General features: G+C 41.7%; 1 protein-coding gene across 1 annotated transcript in view; it reads left to right on the top strand.

The window, feature by feature from the left end:
- ANXA11 (annexin A11) overlaps window positions 1–19,678 on the top strand; it is a 42,844-nt gene that overhangs the window by 9,972 nt on the left and 13,194 nt on the right. The window contains exons 2-8 of the mRNA XM_063133165.1: window positions 8,784–8,880; window positions 11,168–11,280; window positions 13,921–14,346; window positions 15,073–15,160; window positions 15,869–15,963; window positions 17,681–17,794; window positions 19,269–19,359. Coding sequence (XP_062989235.1) covers window positions 8,793–8,880; window positions 11,168–11,280; window positions 13,921–14,346; window positions 15,073–15,160; window positions 15,869–15,963; window positions 17,681–17,794; window positions 19,269–19,359 — 1,015 coding nt within the window. The 5' untranslated portion in view covers window positions 8,784–8,792. The remainder of the gene's footprint in view (window positions 1–8,783; window positions 8,881–11,167; window positions 11,281–13,920; window positions 14,347–15,072; window positions 15,161–15,868; window positions 15,964–17,680; window positions 17,795–19,268; window positions 19,360–19,678) is intronic.

Here is a 19,678-nt window from a genome sequence, read left to right as displayed (position 1 = left end):
GCAGCCACTGAGATTGCAAGCAGGATATGGAATTCTCAACGAGGGAAACTGTACATAGGAGGTTCCAATCCACTCCTTCCTTGAGTTGGTTTATAATGAAAATGTAACACCGATGTTAGCCAGAATGCATGAGAAGAAATGCTTCTCTTTCATTCCCTCTTCTGCATGATCAACAACCAGGCATTAAAAAAAAAAGTCCAAGAGTGACTCAAAAGGTGTTTTAAAGTGTTCACGTTCATTATCATACTACAACATAATCATTCTTAACATAAAAGTGCACCCCCCACCTTGGGATCTATTCCTGAGTCCAAAATCTTATCGTTTCTTCTGCTGGCGGTTTCCCACTTCCCTTAGTAAACACGAATATTAGGAACTGTTTCCAGATTCCTTCAAACTCATTTATTTTAGTTACTTATTCAACATATATGTACTCAACATTTATTCAATATGTATGTAGCAGTTGTTTGATGTTTCTTTTTATTATTATTATTACTATTAAAAAAAATAAAGTGTTCATGTTCAAACTTTATGTATGTAATTGATGATGCAGATGGAGAATCTACGTTCTCCAGGACTGGCACCATGTTAGAGGTTCCCTTTGGTGCAGCAGTGTTTGAAGCAGGCTACATCTGAGCCGCCATTTTATTTCCCAGAATGCTTCAGACATAGTATTACTCCAGGGCATTGTGGGGAAACTGAAATGGCAGCTAAACCCAGCTACTCGGCATTGCTTAGAGTGCTGGGCTTTTAAAAAGCTATTTTAAAGGGGGGAGCAGGATGACTGTCAGGAACAGGCTCTTCCTGGGTGCTGAGAGCTCAGCACCTGCATAAGGATGGAGCTGGTGCCACTGGCACACTTTTTGCTAGCTGAGACATGAGTTTCTCTTTCCTACCAGGATGCAGTCTGTAAGAAAAGGAAAAATCCTTATACATTGCATTCTCCAGTTCTAACTTGCCTTCATAATCCCTATCTATTATTTATGCATTTATTTCCACCCCATAGCTGAAGTACTCTTGGCGGGGTACAACAATTGATAAAAATGCAAAATGCAGCATAATGTAACAAAGTTATGGAGATAATTTATTACAAGATAATCTGTAAAATTGGGAGGATTTTGACATGGTGAACAAACAGGTCTTGTGAACCGTCTGCAATGTACTGTACCTCAACACCTTTTTAACATGTGCAAATCTATACCTGTCTACCCAGACGTAAGTTACATTGACTTCAGTGGGGTGTACACCCAGATTAGCAGGCATATAACTGTATTTTAAACATTTTTCCAGGACATATTGAGCTGAGATTCAATAAATTTGTTTGTTTCCAAAGTCCCATCCAAAAGTTAATTTTACGTAAGAGCAAAAGAAGAGCTTTGCCGGATCAGAACACAGGCCCTCTAGTCCTCCGCTCCACAATGGCCAACCAGATGCCCACGGGAAACCCACAATCAGGACATGAGGGCAACCCCGCTGCTTGCATTCCTCAGTAACTGGTATTGAAAGGCATACTGCCTCTGATCCTGGTGGTGATATATACTTGTCATGACTAATAGCCATTGATAGCCTTATTCTCCATGAATTTGTCTAAGCTTTTAAAGCTGTCCATGTTGGTGGCCATCACTACGTTGTGTGGTAACTCCATAGTTTATGAGCTGTGTGAAGAAGTACTTCCTTTTATCTGTCCTGAATCTCACACCAGTCAGAGTCATGGGATGACACCTGGTTCTAGTATCATCGTATGCACAGACAAATTCCAACGATAAAGCTTCCCCTTTGGGTGGGCATGACTGTCTCTGACCTGCCAGCTGATTTTAAAATTGGTTACGTGATCTGCTGGCTGCAAGGGCTTGCCTTGTCTGAATTTGCACAACAAGCGTGTATGAGCACATCACACACCAAAGGCAATGTGTCCCAACAGTTCTTCTTACACTTCCTTGGGTAACTCATGCTGGCTCTCTGTGCATTTTTGTTTCCTTTTCCACCCTTTGTCAATATTGTCTCTTCAGTTTCAAAGACTCATCTGAGCTCATGCTATTAGTGGACCAAATAAAATACAACTTCTGGGGGTTGCTTTAAAATAATGGCAATAATCAGCCAGTGACAATTGTTTTTCAAGCTCCTGTCTCTTGATTTCTATTAGGATGTAGACAGCAATATTTAATCAGTTAATAGTTTAAATTATTTCATTGGCAGAAAACCCGTTGATCGACTAAAGAGCTGTCGTAATTAACTGGGCAGCAGAAGTGCTTATAAAAGTGCTTGCCTTCTGCAGTTTTCTTCAGAAGTCTTCCTCCTCTCTCAGACACAATGACCTGCCTTTTCTAAAATGAACCTTTCTATGACACACATTATTTAAAAAGTATGCTTTTTTATTTGCTTCAAAACCTCTCTTTTACTCACATGCATATTTAATGATTAATAGAGATGTGAAGGCCTGGGGGGGGGGGAATGGAAAAATTCGGGGGAAACCGGGGTTTTTTCTATTTCCCCCTGAAGCCTTTTTGGGTTTTTTTCTGAAAAATTGAGAAAAATGAAGAAAAAAATGATTATGGGATGTTTTATTTTAGCATGATGAATAAAATGTTTAGGTGTTCAGATATTTAGTTCTCCAAATGATTTCTAAAAACTATGTACAGTATCAGATTATTACAATTTCTGTGCCCCAAGGACAAGCAAAGTCCTAGGTTCCAAACTGAGACTAGGTTTTACTGTGTATGTGTATGTAATAAGCTGAAGTTGTTTACTATAGTAACTACACTATATAAGGTGTTTACTATAGTAACTGTAGAGCAGGTGATAAAGTCAAGGTGATAAAGCCAAGCGGACATGTGGTTTGAGGTAACAAAACAGAATAAAATGTTTATTTTTGTTTAACAGATCTTAGTTCAAATTCAAGTTAACCTGCTTAATCTACCAGTTTTAATAATAACAGTAATCTTAAGTCTCTTAAAATCTTATCTCCTTTCACTCTCCACACCACTGACAATCCTAACTGACACTCCCCACTCCCAACCAACTAACCAACTGCTCTAGACTCCCCTATTTAGACTCCTCCCCCTTTCACAGCATCATCAGCCCCACCCACTCAGTCCAACATTCTGCACTCACTAGACATACAAAGCTCAGACATACCTAAGGGAGCAGAACTGTGGGGTAATGCCTCAATTACTCTTTCCAAATGCTGTAGGTGTTAGCTGGGAATGGGATTGCAAAACACCACCAGAGCTCCACCTGACTCTATTGCATTTTTGACCTGATTTTAGTGGTTTCTTTGGGGAGCTTTGCTTTTTGATAGCTTAATTCCCAGTACAATCTCCACAGTGCTGTTGTGCTAATGTCCTTGCCCCTGTTAGTGTGGAGTAATGTGTGCGGGTGGAAGGCTGCAGGATTTTGCAAGTTAACTTTCTCGCAACCATTATATAGTGTCTTAAGCATTCATGCTTGTGCCTGTGCCTGGATTCATAGCACCTAACTGGGTTCTGAATCCTCTCTCCGACCATCCTTAATGTTGTTTTCAGATTGTTGAAAGACCAGCCTTAGCAGAGGGCAGGCTGATTTGGTTACAAGGAAGTGTGTTCTCCCATTTCAGTCAGTCTCCCCACCCCACCCCAGGAGCACATTGGTGTGTGTTCATGCTCCTGGCAGAAATGTACACACCATTGAGGCAAGTGCGGAAAGTCCTGTTGCTGCATTTCATATTGATTGCTTCAATATTTTAATTTCTCTGGTATTAACTTTGTTCATTCACTCAGCTTTTAAGGAGAACCCTGGCAATATTGCTGCTGTGCCATTGCATTTCAGTGTTTTCCATGTTCTCTTTATGGTCCTTGTTATGCAATTGTGATAATAACATTTTAAACAATTAGAAAAAATATCAGGCAAGCGTAGGGATTGCTCAAGCTGCAAATAAGAAACAACTACATTAGGGTCAATGTGGCTGGAAGTTAACCGGAAATGACTAATTAAAGAGCCAATAGCAGAGAAAAGCAGGAACCATTTTAAAGTAACCAGACTGGCAAGGAAGAAAGAACTAATTTAAAGGGCCCATAGCCAAGAGGAGTGGGACCTTGGCTGAAAAGGAATTACTTTTCAAGATTAAAATCTTGCCCATATGAAAGGGTATTGTGGGGATAATTGCAGTCGTATATAGTGGGAAGGGGCCATCGCTCAGTGGTGGAGTACACACTTTGCATACAGAATGTTTCGGGTTTGTTCCCCAGCATGTCCAGGGGTCTGAAAAACCACTTCTTGAAACCCTGGAAGGCCACTGCCGGTCAGCTAGATGGGCCAAGGATCTGACCCAATATAAAGAAGTTCCTGTTAGGTGGAACTTTATTTATTTATTTATTACATTTTTATACCGCCCAATAGCCGAAGCTCTCTGGGTGGTTCACAAAAATTAAAACCATAATAAAACAACCAACAGGTTAAAAACACAAATACAAAATACAGTATAAAAAGCACAACCAGGATAAAACCACGCAGCAAAAATTGATATAAGATTAAAATACAGAGTTAGAACAGTAAAATTTAGATTGAAGTTAAAATTAAGCGTTAAAACACTGAGAGAATAAAAAGGTCTTCAGCTGGCGATGAAAAGAGTACAGTGTAGGCGCCAGGCGGACCTCTCTGGGGAGCTCATTCCACAGCTGGGGTGCCACAGCGGAGAAAGCTAAAATTCCAATTAGGTGGAATTTTAATTCTGCGACTACTTCTTTGTGTGGGAGGTGTTCCTCAGAAGTATTAAAAGGACTTGGTTTAGAAGCAACTATTAGTCTGCACGACTATAAGAGACAGAACTTTACTGTTAGACATTACCCTTTACTTGTATGGGCTGTAAGAGAGACAGATGAGAGGGGCAGCAGGTCCATTTCACCAGCCCCGTTGAATGCCTGTTCATTCCCCCCCCCCTCTACTCCCTCCATCCCTTTTTCGTTGTATCTTGTGCCTTTTAAGATTATAAACCTGCAATCAAGGGCGGTCTTGTTTTTCTGATTGCATGTAAGCCTTTTTAGCTGAGTGGGATACAAATACTTTAAATAAAAGAAGTTATACCTTGGGGCTGCAATATCTTAGTTAAAGAGTCAAGGAACATTTCCCCCTTCTCTTTCACCCATCAGTTTGTTTTAGTCCGGGAAATCTGGCAAGGGAGGAGGACACTGAGGTGCTTTATCTGTCTTCTCCTCTTATTCCCTCTGACTTGTTATGGGTGGAAATGGTACTTCTTTGGGTTCAGAAACGACACGAGGTTTAAAATTCCACAACGACATCCTGTTGATGAGGACTGGCTGTTTTTCCTTTCTCTTCTCCTTTTCCCACTCTCTGTGCCCTTATCCAGTGATAGTAGATAGTAGATAAGGGGTAGCTTGTGGGCCACCAAACTGAAGGCACCCCACAAGCTCTGAATGGCAGCTCAGAAAAGCCTCCATTAGGTCTCTAGTTTTTGCTCCCTGCAAAAATACTGTGATTGCCAAGTAGCTGGCAGGCCTTAATACATATAATCATAGAATAGCAGAGTTGGAAGGGGGCTACAAGGCCATCGAGCCCAACCCCCTGCTCAATGCAGGAATCCACCCTAAAGCATCCCTGACAGATGGTTGTCCAGCTGCCTCTTGAAGGCCTATTTTTCCTGATGTCCAGCCGGAATCTGGCTTCCTTTAACTTCAGCCCATTATTCCGTGTCCTACACTCTGGGAGGATCGAGAAGAGATCCTGGCCCTCCTCTGTGTGACAACCTTTTAAGTATTTGAAGAGTGCTATCATGCCTCCCCTCAATCTTCTCTTCTCCAGGCTAAACATGCCCAGTTCTTTCAGTCTCTCTTCATAGGGCTTTGTTTCCAGACCCCTGATCATCCTGGTTGCCCTCCTCTGAACACGCTCCAACTTGTCTGCATCCTTCTTGAAGTGTGGAGCCCAGAACTGGACGCAACACACTCTAGATGAGGCCTAACCAGGGCCGAATAGAGAGGAACCAGGACCTCACGTGATTTGGAAGCTATACTTCGCTGATAGGTCACACATTACTCTGGGTTGGTGTTACTGAAACTGATTATGCTAGAGGGGGGAACAGAGAGAGAGGCCTATGGCATGTTCACACACCAGCTTTATTTTTTGAGCATGTCCCATGTCCCAGATGCAATCCTTGATTAAGGCAATTCTGATTATCATTAACCATGGTTAGTGCTAAATAATGCAAATGTAATGCTATACCTTGGTTAAAGAAAATCATAGAAGGAAATGAGGAATGTGCATGCCTAGAGGTGTGTGTGGGTGTAGGGGGAGCTTAAATTTCTTATTTCCTCTAATATTTTCCAATTATTTTTTTAAAAAAGGAAAAGTAGTAGTTTTCACAGGCAGTGCTGGGGCAATTTGAGAAGGCTATTCAGGGGACCAATTAAGACTGTTCATTGCTTTTCCAAACACTAGTTCCAATGGGACGCAGAAAAAAGGACTGACAGGAAGCTTTGAGCTGGCATCATTATAACAGACTTTTGCTGAATGAACCCTATTTGGGAGTAGACATTATAGGAACAGCTTGCCCCAGCGTGCGGGGCATCACTGAATAATATAGAAACATATTAAGAGCTTTTTTAAACAAGGCTTTTATTGTGCTGTCGTCATTCCTCACTTATGGTTGTTTATGGGTTCTTAGACAACATCACCGTCAAGTTGCGCTTCCAGTTTTAAAAGCAATTTCGCTTGGGGGAGGGGTTGGAGTGGGGAAAATCCTGTATTTCTTATGGAAGTGAAACAAAGCACTTGTCCTCACTAGTGTAGCTGTATTATTCTGCTATACTATAGTGGCACCTAGAGATTATTTAGCAGAAAGTACAGAAAAGCAGGAAAGGAAAATAATCCTTACAGACCTCTGATCTTAATTCTGCAATGTAACTGGAAGTAGAAACCGTGGATTAAACAGCCTTGTTCTGAAAATCTCTAATTGCTGTGCGGGTCAAGCATTTTAACTTTGTTTCCAGGAAATTCCAGAACAGGAATGCCTCGGCAGTGCTGAAGGGGGTCTAGTATGGTAGCACCCTGTGACTGGGTTCAAAGCAGTTGTGTGATTTATTGCTCCTGTCATTTTTCTCTAAATGTCCTTAGTCACCCATCTGTGTATAAGGTGGGAACAGCTTGAACATTTTGCTGGTTCCTTATTCCTCTAACATTATCCATGTGTAATGTCTGATCAGCACAGGCCGAAATAACTGGAATATGGTCCCACAATGTTAGTATAGTTCCTGGAGCCAAGGAAGGGTTGGAAAGTTGACATAGCAGAAGGCTTTGGTTTTAGACCGGTAGGGAAAGGAATTTCAAGCTGAGGTAGGTTGCTAAATCAACAAACTTTTCTGCTTGCTGTGTCCCAACACAGTTTCACTCTTGTACCCCTCATTACCTTTTTACTTCCTGGCATTCGGTGGCTGGGAGGAATGAATAAAAGTATTATGATGATTTGGTTGTAACCTTGAAAAATCCGTTATACTTTTAGAGACCTAACTATAGCACAAAAAACCTTTTCTCTTCGAATTTGCTTGTGTTATTAAGGAGAGAGATGCGGATATATCTCAACTGCCTAAGGCACTTTCTTTATACTAGATTCTTAATTTATTTACTTATTATATTTTTAATCTGCCCAATAACTAATGTTCTTGTGATGTATTTCTAGTAGGTTGCATTTGGTGAAAAAGTAATGTATGTGCAATCCTGTTACTTCAGTTTGGAGGCCTGTCTTTGAAAAGCACGAGTTATAAAATGTCAAACGCACGAGTGACTTTACTTTTTATTCCTGGGGTAAAGGGAACTGTTTCTGTATAGGAGTTCTTATCTAAGAAATAATCTGGGTTTGGATGAAGTATAATATTCTTGAAGTATTATTAACTTTGAAAGAAGGTGAAGGAGTATCCCAAAGGGAGGGTTGCTTTACATTTACTTTTTCACATGCACATTTAAAACATTTTATATAAGTAGGTAAAAGTATATATCTGGATGCAACAAGTGCTTAAGTACCACCGTTTGTATATTGTACAAATGTACTTCCCAGAGAGCTGAAATTGTGTGATTAATACACATTTACAGCTTTCGGAAAGTTGTGTTGTATAGTAAGCAGTCAGTGCACTTAGATTTCAGTAAATGTAAACCTTGGTCTTAAACACCTTTACTTGGAAGTAAGGATGGCTTATGTTTTTAAAAGACATAAGTTGCACACTGAAGTTGACCTTTGTCTGGATAGGTGAAAAGGTAGCATTTGAAACTATAAAAAAGAGGTGCACATATTTACTGCCTGAAGAAGAAAACCATGATGGGTGCAACCTTATGTAACCTTATGTTTTAATGGCCCTGTTCAGAAGACACCTTAAATCACGCCTTTAACTACGGTGAATAAGGCAAAAAGCCTTATTCACCATGGTTAAAGCTGTGTTTTAAAGTGTCTTCTGAATGGGACCGATAAAAATAGTGCTGTGCACAGAGTGGCCAGAGTGCCGGAGTTTGACCTGGGAGATTCCAGTTCAAACCCCCATTTGGCCACAAATCATACTGGGTGACCTTGAGCCAGTCACCATGTCTCTCCACCTGACCTACCTCACACGGTTGTTGTCAGGATAATGGAGAGAAGACCATGCCACCTAGCCTGAACTCCTTGGAAGAAGGGGGGGATATTTTTTTAACCGATTTAGCTGTTACATGTCAAAGTTCAACGATCCCAGGATGTTTTGTTCAAGCAACTGTGCGTTACATATGTCATTAACAAGCTGCACTACATTAAAAAAAGCTCTGTTCTATTTCAGTTCTACAGAATGAGTTACCCAGGATATCCTTCCGCAGGTGGGTATCCTCCCGCAGGTGGGTATCCTCCTGCAAGTGGATATCCTCCTTCTGCTCCAGGTAAGTTTACTATTTTTTCTCTTGGGATGGGGGATCAGAGTAGCTTGGTACAAATGAGATAATAGAAGGGTCTAGATCAACCCCCAGGTTTACTGAAACAAGTCAACTTTAAACCATGGTTGAGATTAACCAGGTTTAGGGTTTGGATATAAAGCTAATCTGTGGTTAATTGCACATAATGCTAAACTGCAGTTAATTGAAAATGAGTGATGGGAGGGGAGGCAAGGGGGGATTGCATGAGCCTGAGACTCATTCAGGTAACATTAAAACTAGGGCTGTGCACCTCTTTGGTTCCAGATCTGAATTCTGAACAGAAGTGAGGCACTTTAGACCGCTTCAGTCTGAATCTGGAATGGGTCAGAGTGATTTGAAGCACTTCAGATTGCTTCGGGGTCCAGACAGCCTGGACATATGTCCTCGCTCCCAGCTTTCCTAGGTGGACACTGAGCAGCGCCCCCACGTGCGCCCCCCCGGACATGCCCAATAAGACATGCAAGCCCCCTGCTCCTTATCTGGACCTGTTGCAAGCGCCTGCAGCCATTTGCCTCTTCATACATTGCCAGTTTCTTTTAAAATGGCAACTTGTCTATTTCCGTATACCAAACCTTGTTCAAATGGTGGCTGAAAGGCAGCCATTACACAATATTACAGGCTTACGTGCTCATTGGGTGCGTCCAGGATGTGAAGGGGGATACCTGCAGCCGCAATGTCTGACCTGCTTCAGATGTCCAAATCTCGCTTTGGATCTAAAGCGGAACAGATCGCGACTGATTTGGAAGCTCCGAATTGGCCTCTGAACTGGGTTGGGTGTGTGTGTGTCTGTGCACAGCCCTAATTAAAACTTAGTTTAATGTTAAATCCAAACTGGTGAAAAAGAAGAGATAGTCTCTAGTGTTGGAAAACAGAAAAAGGTTTTTATTTTTTGTTACATGTATCTTCGATCTTTAAAAATTGTGTTGTTGTAAAAGGACTTATTGTATAAAAAGCTCGACATTTCGGATCTCTCGTGTTCAGGAGCTTCTGAAACAGAATAACATCCGTGAACCACAAGTCCAAATACAGTAAGCTAAAACAGCTAAATGCAGCAGTTTTTTCATTCTTTCTCTGCTGTAGACGTTCTTATATTTAACACACCTGCTCAACTGTTATCAACTTCTGTTATCAACTTGTGGTTCACAGATGTTATTCTGTTTCAGAAGCTCCTGAAGAAGGATCGGGAGATCCGAAACATCAAGCTTTTTATACAATAAGTCCTTTTACAACAATACAATTTTTAAAGATTGAAGATACATGTAACAAAAAATAAAAACCTTTTTCTATTTTCCAACACTAGAGACTATCTCTTCCTTTTCATTGGATTCGCATAGTGTTTTTTCCCCTCCTTCATTTTGACGAGTAAATCCAAACTAGACAACTGTTGGCCTTAAATTGTATTATGATGTAGTTGACATTGACCTTGTTCAGACAATACGCTAAGCCACGGTGGTTAAGCATTTTGAGCTAAACATTATGGCTTCGTGTGTTGTGTAAATCATGACTTAATGTGTCATGTGAAACATTCTTATCCATGGTGGCTACATAACCATGGTTTAAACACACTCGCTAACCATAGCAGCCTAACTATGGATTAACATCTTGTCTGAACAGTCTTATAATTGTCTTATAATTGTTATTTCAGTTTTAGTTACTTGTCTCAAATAATTCTATTGAAATTCAAATATTAAAATACAGTTGAGATGGAAATAAGCCCTACAACTCTCAGCCTTTGCTGGATGGGGGATGCTGGATGTTGAAGGACTTATTCCTGTCTAAACATGCATAGGATTGCACCCTTAATAGGTGTGGTAGCAAGGGGAGTTACTATTCTCAGCTGCTCTCTTGCAATGTGTAAAACAAAAAACAGAGAGAAAAGACCGTGCCTCCTCTTATATACTTTGTGCCAATATGGTTATGCATGGTATGGTTTACGAATAGATTATATTGTATTTGATGGGGGTTTGTTGGCCTTTGAAATGCGTGGGTTTCATAGCATAGCTGGCAGTGAACCTGATGCTAGCTTTGGAGAATCTATTATTCCAGGAGGTATTTCCTTGATCGGGAATCTCAACCGAGGATAGGAGTGAACTAATTAGATAGAGCAGAGAGCTGAATCAAACTACTGCTTTTACCAGCATGGAGCATTTTAGATATTAAAATACTGCCATATAAATCCATACACTGGCAAATGAATATCCAGCCTGTTTGGTCTGTGGTTACTGTTTTCTTTTCTTTTGTCAATTAATTCCAGGCAGCAATCCCTGGGGATCTCCCAGCTACCCTCCTGCAAACCCTCCTCCAATTGGGCTTGAAAATGTTGGCAGCTACGCAAATCAATTTAATCAAGATCATATGGCCGGCATGGTACGTAATTTCAGTTTGAACCTGATGGGTTTTACTGTTTGCAGTGAAGCTAGTGGCAACGTTCTGCTGCCTGTGAGTTTGCCTCCTATTTTTGTCTGTAAAGTGTGTCTCAGAGAGGCTTACAGCAATGATAAATTTAATTTAATCAAGTCAAACTAAACATTCCCTCCTAGCCATTTTCTTTTTCCTGCCGTATTTTTGTTTTACCCACCCACCCTTTTGCTTCATACATGCATATATAAGCATACCCCTTTTTCATAACTTAATTTTATTTTGCAAATAAAATTTCTTAAGTTTATACGTACCTACATACATACACCTTGCTGACCATAAACAGCGGGGTAAGTCACACCAGTACGTCACAGGAACCTTGTGTGGGGGTCACTATGTTGGGTGGGTGTTGAAAATATCAGGAAATGGGACAAACGTGTTCTGAGGAATAATACCCTATTTATTTAATTCTAAGACACACTTTTTTCCCCATATAAACATCTCTAAAAATGGGGTGCGTCTTAGAAACGCGGGTGTGTCTTAGTTTTTTTTTTCTGTTGGTGCTACTGAAATTAGAGTGTGTCTTACAATCGATGGCGTCTTACAATCGAAGAAATATGGTAGTATTCTATTGAGTCCTTCAGCAAAAGGTAATTAAAATTATTACACATAACAGCCAAAGCCAGCCCAAGTCATTAGAAGACGACAAAAGTTCTGATAATATTCACCAGCTGACTTAGCTGCTACAACTAAAAATAAAGACCCTACTGCCATTATATGTTCAAAAAGTCTTTGATAATCAGAAGTGGAAGTTGTTATTACTGCAGTATATAGTTGCTATTACTCTAGTATATAGCATACTACTACTATTGGGAGATGGATAATGTTCTATATATAAATCCCTGATGTGCTTCCAGACACAGGGCTTCTGTTGTTACCAATGGAAAGGCCTTGTGCAGCTATTTCGGCTTTTCCTCCTTAATAGATTTTCTGTGCTAAGAAAAAGGCAAAAGAAGTGGTGAGAAAACACGGGAAGGTTACAACTGACTCCCCTGTAAAATTCACTGAATGAGGCTAGAAGCCTCATCTGGAAACACCCCAGTATCTAGAGCTCTAACAAACAGGTTGTTGTCTGAACAGTATTCACTGAAATACGATATTGGCCCTGTTCAGAAGACACCTTAAACCATGGCTTTAGCCATGGTGATTAAGCCAGAAGGCCAGGCCGTGTTCAGAAGACACCTTAAACCACTGCTTTAACCATGATGAATAAGGCTTAGATACTGGCCTGGTTCAGACAACACACTAAACCATGCTGCTTAACCACAAAATGGTTAACGGAACCATTTTGTGGTTAAGCAGCATGGTTTAGCATGCTTAAAGCTGTGGATAAAGGTGTCTTCTGAATGGGGGCATTGTAACAAGGTGTCTTCTGTCTTCAATTCTGCTTAGCGTGGTGATTGAGCTATTTGTATAGGTGGAGTAATGTAATTTTTTTTAGCCGCTGCTCGTTTTATTTTAATGGCATGTTTAAAGCTGCATTTTAAAATTGTCCTTTTCGAAGTTTCACCTGCTGTGATGGTTATCTCTCCTTTTACAAATATTTTTAAATGATTGTTGAAGGGTAGGGTCTTTATTTAAATTCTTTTAAATTCTTTTTGTAATGTGCTTGATTGATATATTTAAATTATGAATGTTGCCCTGAGAGTTTTGGCTACAGGGAGGTGCATAAATTGAGTGTGAATGCAGACAAGAGTAGTACAGTGGACAAGAAACTGTGCTGTCAATCAAGATGTCCAAAGTTCAGATCTTAATTTGTCCATGGACTTAATAGGTAGCCTTAAGGCAACCTTCTCCACCTTGGTACCCTCAAGATGTTTTGGACTTCAACTGCAGTCAGCCTCAGCCAGCATGGCCAGTGGTCAGGAATATTGGGAGTTTGAGGGCACCAGATTGGGGAAGGCTGCCCTAGCACACATTATGATATCTTGGCATTTGTCCCTCCCTGCAATATGTGATCGTTCTGGCCTATTTTGCAGGTAAAGATGACTGAAGGTTTCATCCCACGTACCCGTTTCCCTTGAATTATCTCCATAGTGTAAAGCTGTCGTTGTTGTTGTTGTTGTTAGCTAAATCACAGCGCTTCTAAGATCCTTTCCATACCAGGAAAGGGTTTAAGGGGGAGAAATGTAAAAATTCACAAAAAAAACCAATGGATGATCCAATCAGATTCAAATTTGTAATGCTTAAAGCCCTCCTTAATATCTATCACTGTGCAAATTTTGATGTCTTTGTCTTTAAAACTTACGCAGATGTAAGTATTTGTTTAATTTGTACTTTAAACATATCAAATCATCCTCCTCCAACAAAATATTTGCTCCTAAAGAGGTAGTAAAATAGGTCGGTTCTTTTGGCTGAGAAGCACAATTAAAGCAGGATGCATGGGAGTACTTCCCTTCAAAGAAGACTGTAAGATGGAAAACCTCAGAGGCCTTTGCACGCAATTCACAGTGATTGCACAGTATAACCCTGGTGTGATGAAGCTACCATACACTGCATGTGAAGAGCTCTGAACTTCTGAAGTGCTATGTATTATTTGATACAGGTTTGCTTACCACGCGCATTTGGTTGTCTTTTCTACTGTTGCAGGCTGCCAATATGTCGGGAACATTTGGTGGTGCCAACGCGCCACCGGGTATATACCCTCCGGCCTCTGGTGGCTATCCTCCTGCTGCCCCAGGGGGCTTTGGGCAACCTCCTCCGGGGGGCTTTGGTCAGCCACCTCCAGGCGGCTTTGGGCAGCCTCCACAAGGACAGCAGTCGGCTTATGGGATGTACCCCCAAGCCCCAGGAGGAAACCCACCATCGGGAATGCCATCTTATCCAGCATATCCAGGCAGCCCCATGCCGCCAGCAGGACAGCAGCCCCAACCAACGACGTATCCTGGGCAGCAGCCCCAGCCAACAACATATCCTGGGCAACAGCCCATGCCAAGTTATCCTTCTGGCCCAACTGTAAATCCTTCTATGCCGTCCTATCCAGGACCTACAATGCCTACAGTTACTCCTGGAATGGTAAGAGCACCCCTCTTTTAAACCACTGGACTTCCCCCTTTCACAGAAAAGGAGAAATGGGGCAGGATCTAGATGTTTAGTGGTATGCATGGGATCCGAGAACACCAGCTGTCGAACTGCTGAAAAGCGAAGGGTTTGGAATCGACTGCAGGGGACCAGGCATGGGTGCAGGTGGGTGGTTAGCCCTTCCCTCCTACCCCCCCCCCCCAGCCAAGGTTCCTCAATATATATTTGCCACGTAGAGTGGTGGGAAAAGGCCAATGTGGGGAGTTGCGGGAGAAAGTGGCATGCAGGGAAAAATCAAGCTAGGGAAGGGTTAAGCATTCCATCTTGTGTCTTGTCCCCTGCAAATGGATCGTTGGTGACTGGGCCTCTCAGCCCCTTGTGCTGCTGAATGTCTAGTTCTGCCTACGGTTGAGAGCCAAGGAGGAGAAGGAGCTCCTTACCTTGAAGTATAAATGAGCCTTGTGCCTTTATGGTAAATGTAGGAGAGCGTCAGAGAGAAATACTTCACTAGCTGGTCTCAAGAAACGAATCCTGTTTACTTGTAGGTCATCGGATGACTAAATGGCCAAATAATACAGTTAACAAGACTTGACTTGAATCCTCCTTTTTGTTCTCCTACATGTTACAAATGTGATAATGCAGACAGCTGGGTTATGGTAGGTTTGTCATGGAATGAAAAACATTTAGTTGATGCCTTTTGTTTTGCTTGGGGCAATACAGTCCGGAAACCGAGGCACAATCCATGATGCTCCATCATTTGACTCCCTGAGGGATGCAGAAGTATTGAGGAAAGCCATGAAAGGATTTGGTGAGTGGTGTTCGAATGCAGGCTTGGGAGCTTTTTCCATTATCACCACCCTTTGTTCTTAGACATTCAGTGATGGTTTGCACATTGCTCTATGTTGGCTTTATAAAATGTTGCAGGTCGTACCTGTGCTGATTTTGTAGGCATTGTATCTGCTGAAGAGAGGCAGCCTGTAAAAGGAAATAGGAAGTAGCAATGATGTCCGCTTAGTTCCAAGCGTAGGGGTGGGTTGAACAATTGGAATGTTCGTGAACGTTCCATGATGTCCTTCCTGCTTGGTTCATCAGTATTGTTGGAGGCTTCACTACCACAAGCAGCATACGATAATAAAGAAAGTGGAAGGCAAAAGGAAGAGGGGCCGACCAAGGGCAAGATGGATGGATGATATTCTGGAGGTGACGGACTCAACCTTGGGGAAGCTAGGAGTGGCGACGGCCGACAGAAAGCTCTGGCGTGGGCTGGTCCATGAAGTCACGAACGAATAAACAACAACAAGTTGCCTGTGAGAATATGCATTGAATGTGTGAGCCATTGAAAACAATGCTGCACAATAATTGGTAGCAGAAGAAATGTAATAGGGCAAGTTTAATTTTTCCTTGTTTCAGTATGAAACCCTGGGTTAGTTTCTGCTGAAGTTGGTTAGATGGGAAAGTTCTGTGGTAGGCAAAATAGGTTGTACTCATCATTTAATGTCCCTGTCTGTGTTTTCAGGAACTGATGAACAGGCAATCATAGATTGTCTTGGAAGTCGTTCAAACAAGCAACGGCAGCAGATTATGCTCTCATTCAAAACTGCATACGGAAAGGCAAGTCCCCCCCTCCTCCTCTCCCACATGAATATATGATATTATATATGTATAAATATTCTCATTGTTATTGATTTATGTAGCACCACCAGTGGGCATGATGCTTCACAGGGTGCAAGCGGAGAAGTCCCTGCCCTGAAAGCTTACAATCTCAAATTTGATATAGGGAAGACGTAAAGGGGAAGGGAAGGAGTGATAAACAGGGAAGGATTACGTGGCTGTTTCACTTGCACATTTTGGGCTTAGTTAGAAGATGAGCTGTGGTAGTGGGCCATGGGAATGAGGGGGTTGTGGGTTTTGAGGAGGGATTTGGAGGAATTGGCAGAGGGGTTAAGTGTGAACAGAACAATGAAAGAAGTGAATGGTTTCGGTAGCAAGATATTTATTTATTTATTTATTTATTTAGAATATTAATTAGACCTTAGTTACTGTGGTGGCCCCAGAGATATTAAGTTTAGTAATATCTAGAAGTCTTCAGTAGTTTTACGCAACTCAGTAGCATACATATTCTCAACAGGAATTATTGCTGCTGGTTTCTGTATTATGTTTCGCATTGCTTTGTTTATGTCATGTTTTTGATACATATTTTTGTTCTTTAATTTCTTATGCTGTGAAGCTGCTCTGAGTGAATTGTAAAAATGATTGTCTTGGCCATTATTACCTCAGTTCAATTTATTCTCAAAAGCCGAAAATCTGTGAAACTAAATATTCTTCTTGTAAATAGGGGTGTGCTCCATTTTGAAATTCGGCGATGAGGCACTTCTCTGCTCTGATTTTTGGAACAGCTCTGTCTCTCTGCACTGTCAGATTACCTGTTGGAGGTCCGATCAGTTTTTGGATAACTGTTCCATTATAGTCTATGGGAATTAACAAAAATGCTTACGTCTCTGTCATTTTTAAAGATAAAGAGATGAAACTCAGCACCATGGTAGCTCTTAAGTAGGGCGTTAGCCATGACAAGATTGAAACAGATCTGTTCACTCCTTGATTTTTAAGACTTTTTAAAAAGTTTGAGGTTTTAAAATTAGCATGTGTGTGTTTATGGGGGTGGGGGTTTGAGAGGATTTTTTTAAAAATAAATCCCCTAAAAATCAAGGGATGAACAGTGTGGCTAAATCCCTACATAAGAGCTATCATGGTGCCAAGTTTCATCTCTATCTTTCAGAATGATGGAGATGTAAGCATTTTTGTTAATTTCCATAGACTATAATGGAATGGACGGTTATCTGAAAACAGATCAGAGCTCCGATGAGGCACATCTCTGCTCCGTGGGTATTTGACTGTTTTTAAACCGTCCCCTCTCCTTTCCGAAAACTCGAAGCTCTGTCAAAGCTCTGACAGATTTTCAGAGCGCAGCGCACACCCCTCCTTGTAACATTTACCTTGTTTGCCCTCCACCTTTAGTTTTCTTCCTCACCCTCTCCTCTGGTAGAAATGTACGTTGTAAGCTCCTTTGGGGAGGGATCTTGGTTTATATCCTTCTGTTACTCCTTACAGCACCATCAGCAGGATTCCATTTAAGATAGCTTCATTAGGTATTGTGGAATGTTGCAAATAAATAGTTGCAAGAAGCGATGGACAGTGCAATCCTATGCATGTCTACTCCGAAGTAAGTCCCAGTGACTTCACTGCTTTTACTAAACAACATCATCCTTTAAACATGCCATCGTTCATTTTACAACCACAACATGTTAATTTGTTTTTAATTAAAAAACAGGATTTGATCAAGGACCTGAAGTCTGAGCTCTCAGGCAACTTTGAGAAGACCATCTTGGCAATGATGAAGACGCCTATCCTATTTGACGTTCATGAGATAAAAGAGGCTATAAAGGTTTGAATGAGTTTAAATGACAGCTGTGACTCTGGCAAAAAAATGTGCCTCCCTAAATTCTTTCTTACCTCTCTCTTTCTTCCTTCAAATCTGTCCCCCAAATCCATCTTTCCTGGGGAGCCCTTGACTTAACTGCTTGATCCTCAGCAGAAAGTGCTTGATTGCATTTGCTCGCTTTTCATGGCCTTGTTATTCTAGGCCAGTCTTCTTCAACCTGGTGTCCTGCAAATGTGTTGGACTACAACTCCCATCATCCAGGTTGAAGAGGTTGGCCTGGGCTCTCCTTTGTTTCTGCTGCCCTCTGCAGATTTGCACACTGATGGTACTATACATATATCATCAACAACAAGAACGGCTTTCCTCTCTCTTTGAATCGTGTTTGGCAGAAGGAATACCAAGCACTTGCACGGTTCTCTTTTTACTGGTTGAATGTGGGAGCGCTGTTGCAATGTTTCCATCTCCTGCAGTCTGGACCTGTGGCATTGTTGTTCATCCTATGCTGGTCTCTGGCCATCCACATGGCCTATGCAATCCACCGGTTTTATTTAATTGATTCATTTAAACTGTTTATAGATCACTTTTCCAGGTGGTCAAGGTGGCTTAGAAGGGATAAAAAAATTCCCAACTCGGATCAGCGAGAAACTGCACCAGGTGAAAACATAACTCCTGACCAGCTTATAGCAATCACTAACCAGAAAGGCCATAAGCTTGTTAGCATGCCTGGCTGAGCGGTTGTGGTGAGTAGGGGTGAGGAATTGGTAAAAAGTATAGATTCCCTTGATGAAAGAACTCTGAAGTTGATTTAGTTGTATGAGTTTTAATTGATGGGTTTCTTGCTTAATCCATTCAACGAGCATTTGGGAACACACAAATGTTCTAAAGCAAGGGTGTGCAACCTTTTTGACCCCGAGGACTGCACTGGGTGGTAACACTAGCAACGGAAACCCTTCCCTTCTCTCCAGTCTCTCAGCAAAGATTGGATATGAGGGAAAGGGTTCTCTTGCTAGTGCAAGGAAGGAGAATCTGAAGCAAGGCTGCCATGGTTTTGTCAGCAGCAGAAGCAGGGAGTTCTGGTGGGCTCCCAGAAATGGCGTGGCAGCCGCATGTTTTTCTTCCCTGTTCTAAAAAAAAACACACACCAAGCGCTCTCGTCGATGCATCTGTGTCACAGGAGACATCACCTTAGAAGAGGCATTCTCCCTTCTCTCGCACAAATGAATGCCTCTTTTAAGATGGCGCTTGCCGTCTGCAGTTTTTACAAGTACTCAAATTACAAATCATGTTTAAAATCCGGGCCGCTTTTTTTTAGTCAATCAAAATGCTTTCTAACTGACCGATCAAGCAAGAATGCGCTCAATCCACAGGAAGTCGGGGCGTGTGCTGCTTTAGCCCAAGTGCGCTCTTACCTTTAAAAGAGGGCAAAAGCCATGCAAAATGCTTCTGTGCTGTAGTGAGATGAGTCTTCTTTCCTCAGGGCGCTGGCACAGATGAAGCCTGCCTGATAGAAATCCTGGCATCGCGCAGCAACGAGCACATTCGGGAAATCAATAGGGCATACAAGACAGGTTAGTTTTGCTGCAGCTCAGCACATTTTGCTGTTCTGTTTCTTGATGGACCAGCCAGTACCTATACATGTGATTATGTTAAGAAGAAACGTTTGGGTGAGGAATTGGGTTTTGGCCATTGACGGTTTGCTTGAGTTGATAAGTCGCTTGAGCTTGTTGGTGTGTTCGGTTGAGCTATCATTTCTCTGATGGTAGCTAGCAGGCAATTATTTGATTTAGGAGTCTGTATAGAAAGAGAAGCTTTGGGCAATACAATATAGTTACTGTTTCCATAGCTCAACCATTCTTCTGGCCCATGAGGTGCCATATATATATCTTT

The sequence above is a fragment of the Elgaria multicarinata genome, chromosome 8 (assembly GCF_023053635.1).
Source record: "Elgaria multicarinata webbii isolate HBS135686 ecotype San Diego chromosome 8, rElgMul1.1.pri, whole genome shotgun sequence".
Lineage (NCBI taxonomy): Eukaryota > Metazoa > Chordata > Lepidosauria > Squamata > Anguidae > Elgaria > Elgaria multicarinata.
The sequence above is the reverse complement of the archived record's forward strand: the minus strand, read 5'-3'. Positions and strand labels throughout refer to the sequence as shown.